The following is an 8,312-nucleotide window of genomic DNA, read 5'->3' on the forward strand; positions in this document are numbered from 1 at the left end:
TATATATATATATATATATATAATATGTATCATAATGTCCAAGTAGTCCTTTCTTGAGCCCTGTTTTTTGTATTGAGTCTTGGTATCAGTCCATGGCTTTGCAATCAACCAATGATGCTTTCAATTCTACTACCTTCACCCTTATGATAAACCAGTCACACTCTTGGTTTCTCGGCCATTGACCAGGGAGAACTATAGCTCACAGAGTCAGGCCACGGAGATGGCTTTGTTGGCCAAAAGCAAATATGGCTTTCGCGATGTCTCAATTCTACAGTAGCTAAAGTCATTTGATCTGCAGTTGCTATCTGCTTGGTAGATTAATAATGACTTGTTTGTTTCTCCTCGGTTGTGACAACAATAAAATCCAGAGTAAACAACCATTTTGATCCCAAAATGTGTGAGACATTGTCTTTATAGTCCCTGAATGTATTGAAATTGCAAATTACAAGCGTCTCTTTTATTAGTCATTTTAGTCATCGGATCTATTTTTAGGTAGTCAAGTCTTCGAATGTGTTTTTCATTGGTCAATTTAGTCCATATAGTTACTAAAAAAAGAGGCACTAGGTACATGTTTGCAATTTTGGTACATTTAAGGATCATAGTGATAACTTCTCACATTCATGGACCAAAATGGCTCATAAAATCCATTGCCAAATACATCACTTCAAATTGTCATCTACTGGGACACTGCAGCGGAAACATGTTATGATTTATTTGAGCATTTCAAAAATGGAATGGGCCTTGGATCTTTCAACTTAAAAATTGGTTAATATTTATTTATTTGATTACTATTATGATAATTATTAGTGGCAATTAGTACTGTTTACTGTTGGTTAGTCTGTTTCAGAACTACACTGCATATCTGTATCACAAGTAGTTGAATGAAAACAACTCTTTTAATGGGCCTCCATTCTAGGACTCTCCAATTTAACACCTTTTCTTGGAGTAACAAGCTGTATGTAACCTCTTTGTGTAGGAAATCCTTGAAGCTCGTGAGAAGTCAAAGTCACACATCTGGAATTTTCGAACACGTTATGAAGCTTCACAAAATTGGCAAAATCTATATGGTCATTTAGACAGGCCTGAATGAGGAAAATCATTTTGTGCAAATGAACATTTACTGCCTTCTGATTTTATTTGCGTTTTAGAGAAAGAGGATTTTAGAGAACAAATAAAAAGTTTATGTCATATTGAATGGCATTGAAGCGAGATTTCCATTCTGATTTTTAGTGGAGCCTCCGCATTGAATTTTGGCAAAAAAATATATTTGAGGTTTATTATTTTATTTAGTTGTACCACATCATTCAAAAAATATATTTGATATATTTTATTGTATTTAGTTGTACCTCATCATTCTTTTATTTATTTATTTTTTCCGTTTAAGTCTTTATATTTTAAAAAGTGTGTAAGGATGTTATTTTATTATATTTTATTAGGGCATTAAAATTTAGTTATTTTAATTATATTTTATTATATATTTATAAAATTGATAATAAATTAATATCTAATAAAAATAATTAGTAAAAATAATATTTTTCTTCATTTATTATATATATTTTTTTTAATATGTGTGAAATAATTAAATTATTCAATTATTTTAAAAGGGTGTCATATACATAAAAATGATGAATAATTATTCAAATGTCATTAGTTAAATCAAAATACAAAAATTTCTAAAGTTGAAATATAAAGTTTTACGGCGTTTTATTTCAATTTTATGGTATGAATCATTCTATATCATCATATTATATATCACATTATTTAAAATATATTACATCATATTTTTTAATTAAAAAATTATAAAGAGGAATCAAAATTGTCAATTTTTAAAATAAAGAGACATATTTCGTAAAATATTAAAAATAAAAGTCTAAAATTACAATTTAATCTTTAATTTTTTTAATTTCTTTTTACTGTTCATTATTTAAGTAAACATTCTCTTTATAATCCGAAACACATGTGGATTAAAAAAACTCCACCTTTAAATTTCTAGAATCTTGATTTTTGATTTAATGCAGTACTTTCATTAATGAAATAATGTTTTAAAGAGAAAACAAAATGGAAAGCAATATACTATACAAAATGGAAAGCTAGGAATTTCAAACTTGTGAAAAGACTTATTGATATTGAGTCATTGGTGAATAAACTGTATCACGTGCTCAACTTAACTCCAAAACGTAACTGTTTGTTCAAGTAATTGAATTACCGTTAGTGTTATTTAAGAACTAAATAACTCATCTTTATGACCATAAAAACTGCAATAGAGTTTGTGTAAGTTTCATAGTAAGAGAGAGTGTGAAAACGTGATGGCTAGTATTGAACAAATAGGAAAGAAGAAAGCATGTGTGATTGGTGGCACAGGGTTTGTGGCATCTTTGCTGATCAAACAGTTGCTTGAAAAGGGTTATGCAGTTAATACTACTGTCAGAGACCCAGGTCTCTCTCTCTTAGTACAATGTCATTATCATTGTATAATAATAACTATTTGTTTTTTTGCTTTTTTTTATCTAAATGGTCCTTTTGATGACAAAAACTGTCGTTTTGTTTAACTAATGTTCCACCAAAAATGTTAAAATCTTGTGTTGGTGCTGGTTAAAAGTTTAATTGCTGATTCATCATAAAAATATTTAATTTTCATTGTAAAGTGTATTAGTCTAGTAGTTTGTGTTGGAAAATGAATGAGTTTTAAGGATATTAAGATTCCATCTATGCTACCTCTACCATTTATGTGTCATTTTGATCCAAAAATAAATTGCATGTGTCGATTACCATTTTTCTTACATGTGTGTTGATATATATTGTCTTTATTTTTTTAGAAATGTTTTTCAGATACAAAAGTTGACAGCTGATATCATATTTCAAGTCCAATTAACACATTTTTATTTTAATTTTATATTAATTTTTCTCTCTCCTCTCCTCGTAATCAAACCACATTGAAACTACGTGCATTTATTTTATAAGATGTTGGGTATACAATATAAAAAAATTTGTGAATATTTTTGTTTTAAATGTGTTCAAATATCAGTGCTGTTATTTTTTGTCAATGTTTTGTTTTACTTGCCAAAACGCAATGACTTAAGTATATGTTTGAATTAAGTGAGTTCATATCAACTACAATAATTTTGGTAAAAAACTATATTTTTGAACTTCAACAAAATGACTTGCCACTGTTATTTTGTTAAGCTTACCGTGATATTTTTTTGGACAAAGTTCCGTGATTTTAAATATGCACTGAAAGAATGAAACAGAAATGAAGATTGTGGGTTGCCTTGAAACAAGTAGTACTAGGCCTAACTCCCTACTGAAGTTGTATTGGAGAATAGAGAATCAAAATAAGATTTTTGTATGAAAGAAAAGTTATGGTTTTGGTGTTTTGTACAGATAATCTTAAAAAAACATCTCACCTCGTGGCACTGCAAAGTTTGGGGGAACTAAATATATTTAAAGCAGAATTAACAGTTGAAGAAGATTTTGATGCTCCAATAGTAGGATGTGAACTTGTCTTTCAACTTGCTACACCTGTGAACTTTGCTTCTCAAGATCCAGAGGTTGGTTGAACACTAAACTAGAAAATGGATATAAATTTACAACCAAATTGAATGTTTTTACATACAAAATGTTGTCCAACACCATATATATACACACACTTCGGAGTTAGGATACAATTTGACTTTTTTTTATTACTTCTCTATCTCTTTCACTTACATTAGCAATTATAAGTAGTGCATTTTTATAGAGTGTTAGAATGCAGTGTTGGTTTTTAATGTTCAATTAACATCACTCTATATATGCATGTGGAAGAAAAAGAATACATTAATGTGAAAAATTCTTCTGCCATTACTATTCAGAATGACATGATAAAGCCAGCAATCAAAGGTGTGTTGAATGTGTTGAAAGCATGTGCTAAAGCAAAAGAAGTCAAAAGAGTTATCTTAACATCTTCTGCAGCTGCTGTGACTGTAAATGAACTCAAAGAGACAGGTTTGGTTATGGATGAAAGCAAATGGTCTGACGTCAAATTCTTGAGCACTGCAAAGCCACCCACTTGGGTAAAAATCCAAACCTTATTTAAAACTTAGGCGTGACTCTATAGATTGCACAGCCGCATCATGACATTATCTATATAGTAGCACTAACACTTCAAATTGAAGTTGTGTTTGGTCCGACTTGATACTGACACATGATCACATTCGACCATTTCTATTTTATCTACTTGTCAGTATCGTTGCCGTGTTCAGTTCCCTTGGTCATGTCAGTGCTTCATAGCTGACAATCATTTCTAATTGAAAAAGATTATTGAAATGTGCAGGGCTATCCATCCTCCAAAACGCTAGCTGAAAAGGCTGCATGGAAATTTGCTGAAGAGAATGACATTGATCTAATCACTGTGATACCTACTCTAACAATTGGTCCTTCCCTCACTCTAGATATCCCAGCTAGTGTTGGCTTGGCAATGTCGCTTATAACAGGTTCAAAGCCGCTAAATTAAATGGTTTTAACTTTTAAGGACTTCTGAACTGATCCTAATACTTTTAAGGATCATACAAAATGATTCATTAATGTTTCAAGCTCGCGTTTACATCTTGCAGGCGATGAGTTCCTCATAGACAGTTTGAAAGGACTGCAGTTTCTGTCTGGTTCGATATCGATCACTCACGTAGAGGATATCTGCCGAGCACATATATTTGTGGCAGAGAAAGAATCAGCTTCTGGTAGATACATTTGCTGTGCTCACAATACTAGTGTTCCTGAGCTTGCAAAGTTTCTCAGCAAACGATACCTGCAGTATAAAATTCCAACTGAGTAAGTTCCATCGTGTTCGATTTGGCTTGAAAACTGATTTCATATTTGCCCTTATGGACATTGATGATACTGTTTTAAAGTGTCCTCCTTTTCTCACAGTTGAAACGTATTTTCAATTTTTGTGTAAGGCAAGTATCATTTTCGAATTGCAGATTTGATGATTGCCCCGCCAAGGCAAAGTTAATAATCTCTTCTGAGAAGCTTATCAAAGAAGGGTTCAGTTTCAATTATGGTATTGATGAAACTCTTGACCAGACTGTGGAGTATTTGAAGACTAAGGGGGTCCTTAATAAGTAAACTTCGATATTTTCAATTCTGTAGCAACTCTAAGCTTGTTATGAATGTTATGAAGCTCAGAGTGAAATGTCAAGTGAATAAATATAAATGGAGGGAACATCAGATACATCTCTGTCAATCCCCTGATGTATTTCCACCTCATTAAATCTCTCTAATATAATCGATGAGATTGCCACTTCATTAAAAGGAGAGCACGATAACTATTGTTAAGTTTGGATTTGGTTATGCTTACAGATCAAATGCACAAACAAATGCACCTATGTTATGTTACTCCTAATTCCACTAACTTAATTACTCCTAATATTTTCACTCACAAAAAAATAAGGATATAAATGAAATTTAACATTTAATAAATTTGAAAATGGGTAAACGTTTCATATAAAAAGACAATTGAACTTCTGTAAGATTCCCCTAACATGCTCAAGGTGTTATTTCCAATCTACATTATAATTCTTGAAGGTAAACAGTTAACCAAGTAAACAAAATTAAAGAATACATCTAATTTAAACATCGATGACAGACTTCAATGATTATCGGCTGTGCAGTCTGCTCAGCACCTTCGAACACTCAATAGATGAAAAGTCTTGAGTTTCTTGCTGTTCTACTTCAATGGTCACTCCGCTTAGCGCAAACGGAGATGCTCGGTTAGAATTTATACTAGGCTTGTTATAAAGTTGAGATAAGGCTTGAACAATGTTCCTCATTGAAGGTCGAATTTTGGAGACTTCATTGACACATTTGAATGCAAGGAAAGCCATATCATTAAGCTTATGTATATCATAGTTTCCATTCAATTGTGGATCCACAATTTCTTCCCATCCAATCTTGCCCTCACTTTCCATGGCAGCCTAATCATAACCAAATAGAAATATTTTATGAATCCTAAACATATATCATATGATGGTTACAAACTAGTTATTAATGAATTTAATAACTACACATTGACAAGATAATCATATTTTACACATATATCGAACCATATTTCCCCATCTTGTTACATCGTATTTCACCATGATGAGCGTTTCAGCGAGAATGACATGATTAGACATCTATATAAAACTTTTTCATATTGAACACAGTTATTAAGTTCTATACTAATAACATATATTTTCAAATGCATCAAGGATTCAAAACATATGCGACAGCATGTATAGAAGCCAACAAGGAGACACTATTCTTACTAGTTTTACATATTCCATGAGGCCCTGCTGTGGATTCCTTCCAGTAATAAGCTCAAAAAGTAGCACACCAAAACTATAAACATCACTTTTCTTAGTGAAGGTTCTTGTAGAAATATACTCAGGATCAAGATATCCAAATGTTCCTCTGACATTTGACATACGAGGTATAATCATCTCTGGTCTAGAAAGCCCAAAGTCAGTGACCTGCCCAATAAAATATAAATGTTAAAAGAATATTGATAAAAAAATTTAAGCTTCAATATGGACAAAAACATATGAGGGGATACAATGAAATAGCACAATGGCAGCAACATCTTTACAAAATCCAGGTATTAATAATTTAATAACTTCTCAAGATCGAGAAAACTATGACATAATTTAATTCCTCATAAAAGTATGGCTATGATAATATAATTTCAATGAAATACATCAAAAAGGAGAATGAAGAGAATGCGATGCATAAATGAAAGAACAAATAACAGGAGAAAAGATATCCCTAAATTTCCCAGAATTAGTAATGCACCAATAAATGTTTTCAAGTATCATTGATACTCCTATTCATCTTTGTGGGAACTAAATGCAAAGATTGGTTACCTTGGCTCTCATAAACTGGTCCAATAGAATGTTGGAAGACTTGATGTCGCGGTGAACAACAGGTGGATCAGCCTGCGATGGGTTATTTATTAAGAATAAGAAGAAACCAAAGTAAACATGTTCTCTTTTCTCCTTGTGTAAATATACTAAATTAACAAACAAGGTATACTATATACCCCATAATGTAGATATTCCAGTACCCTTGCAACATCTAGTGCTATGCTAAGTCTCAAATCCCAGCTCAATGGCTCATGATTTTCGCCTAGATCATCAACACAAACCAAGAAAAAAGTAAAAAAAAAAAGACACTCATTTTAAAAGTATTATATGCAAGTCCGCTGATATATCATCCACACAAGACTTACAAATATGAAATATGCATATGCTTAACTGAATTCAGACAAACATTCACATGAACCTGTTTTCTATGGAACAAATAATGGAGCCATTGCACACTAAGAAATCTATTCTATTGAGCAATAAAAAAAACAAATAATCCCTACAAATATAAAATGACAAGAGTAGCTCTCTTTCTAACCATACAAATGAGAAGCAAGACTTCCGTTGCTCATGTAAATGTAAAGGAGCATATGCCGTCCTCGTTCTGCAGCATATCCTATCAAACCCACAAGGTTTTTATGATGTAATCTTCCAAGTAATAGGACCTGATAATGGGAAAGCAAAGTTTGAGAGAATATAAATTGTACTAATATTTTCCAATTTTTTGCTCTCAGTTTGAGAGAATATAAATTGTACTAATAGAAACATAAGCATAGATATTACCTCAGTTAAAAATTCTTGTTCTCCTTGACTTGAATCAGTACCAAGAACTTTAACTGCAACTGTCTCACCTGTAGCCATGACTGCTTTGTAAACAGAACCAAATGCTCCATGGCCTATGATCGTTGTGAAATTAGAAGTAGCCTTTTCTATATCTCTAGAAAAGAGTAACAAGGTTACACAAACAGAGAAATATAATAAAACATGAGCAAGTTCACAAAACTAATGACAAAAAATAAAAAGAAAACTGAGAAAAGCCTAAATATCAGATTGTGAAATGCTTCCCAACTTCAACCACCAAGCCACTGATAAGTGTATCATCCAAAAAATATTCAATAGAAAAACCTAAAACCAAAATGTATTCTGAATCCCCCAAATCCCCCACTAAATTATCTATTCTCTTATCAATAATGTCACATATCCTAGCCATTTTTATTCCAAGGTCACTTTAAATCCAAGTCCCCGAATGTGTAGTCCAGTGGTATAGGTTGAGATGCTGAAGGTGTATTAAGAAGGAGGTCCAGAGTTTGGTGTATGCTGCTAACAAATACTCCCTTGTTGTTACAAATTAACTACTAATATTTGCCTATAAAAAAAAACTAAGATCCAAACTATCCAATTCGAGCCAATTGAACACACTGAAGGTTTCAAAAAAGA

General features: G+C 32.0%; 3 protein-coding genes across 8 annotated transcripts in view; 2 read left to right on the top strand and 1 right to left on the bottom strand.

The window, feature by feature from the left end:
• The window catches only part of LOC101501832 (uncharacterized), a 3,604-nt gene extending 2,269 nt beyond the window's left edge, over nucleotides 1–1,335 (top strand). For both annotated transcript variants that reach the window (XM_004504844.4, XM_073369848.1), the window contains one exon: nucleotides 977–1,335. In XM_004504844.4, the coding sequence (XP_004504901.1) occupies nucleotides 977–1,090 (114 nt within the window). In that variant the 3' untranslated portion in view covers nucleotides 1,091–1,335. The remainder of the gene's footprint in view (nucleotides 1–976) is intronic.
• Nucleotides 1,336–2,242: 907 nt separating this feature from the next.
• Nucleotides 2,243–5,310, top strand: LOC101494604 (anthocyanidin reductase ((2S)-flavan-3-ol-forming)). 2 transcript variants are annotated; one of them, XM_004504890.4, is made up of 6 exons: nucleotides 2,244–2,436; nucleotides 3,382–3,548; nucleotides 3,849–4,049; nucleotides 4,310–4,469; nucleotides 4,590–4,803; nucleotides 4,956–5,310. In XM_004504890.4, the coding sequence occupies exons 1-6, from the start codon at nucleotides 2,307–2,309 to the stop codon at nucleotides 5,098–5,100; spliced, it is 1,017 nt and encodes a 338-aa protein (XP_004504947.1). In that variant the 5' UTR covers nucleotides 2,244–2,306; the 3' UTR covers nucleotides 5,101–5,310. The 2 variants fall into 2 exon arrangements, with proteins under 2 accessions (XP_027191586.1, XP_004504947.1); XM_027335785.2 differs by lacking the exon at nucleotides 3,849–4,049 and having other exon boundaries at nucleotides 2,243–2,436.
• Nucleotides 5,311–5,429: 119 nt separating this feature from the next.
• The window catches only part of LOC101501516 (calcium/calmodulin-regulated receptor-like kinase 1), a 4,497-nt gene continuing 1,614 nt past the window's right edge, over nucleotides 5,430–8,312 (bottom strand). For all 4 annotated transcript variants that reach the window (XM_004504843.4, XM_012717009.3, XM_027335784.2 and 1 more), the window contains exons 3-8: nucleotides 7,659–7,812; nucleotides 7,414–7,540; nucleotides 7,052–7,137; nucleotides 6,876–6,947; nucleotides 6,282–6,485; nucleotides 5,430–5,948 (exon numbers count right to left, since the gene is read on the bottom strand). In XM_004504843.4, coding sequence (XP_004504900.1) covers nucleotides 5,631–5,948; nucleotides 6,282–6,485; nucleotides 6,876–6,947; nucleotides 7,052–7,137; nucleotides 7,414–7,540; nucleotides 7,659–7,812 — 961 coding nt within the window. In that variant the 3' untranslated portion in view covers nucleotides 5,430–5,630. The remainder of the gene's footprint in view (nucleotides 5,949–6,281; nucleotides 6,486–6,875; nucleotides 6,948–7,051; nucleotides 7,138–7,413; nucleotides 7,541–7,658; nucleotides 7,813–8,312) is intronic.

Source organism: Cicer arietinum, chromosome 6 (assembly GCF_000331145.2).
Source record: "Cicer arietinum cultivar CDC Frontier isolate Library 1 chromosome 6, Cicar.CDCFrontier_v2.0, whole genome shotgun sequence".
NCBI lineage: Eukaryota > Viridiplantae > Streptophyta > Magnoliopsida > Fabales > Fabaceae > Cicer > Cicer arietinum.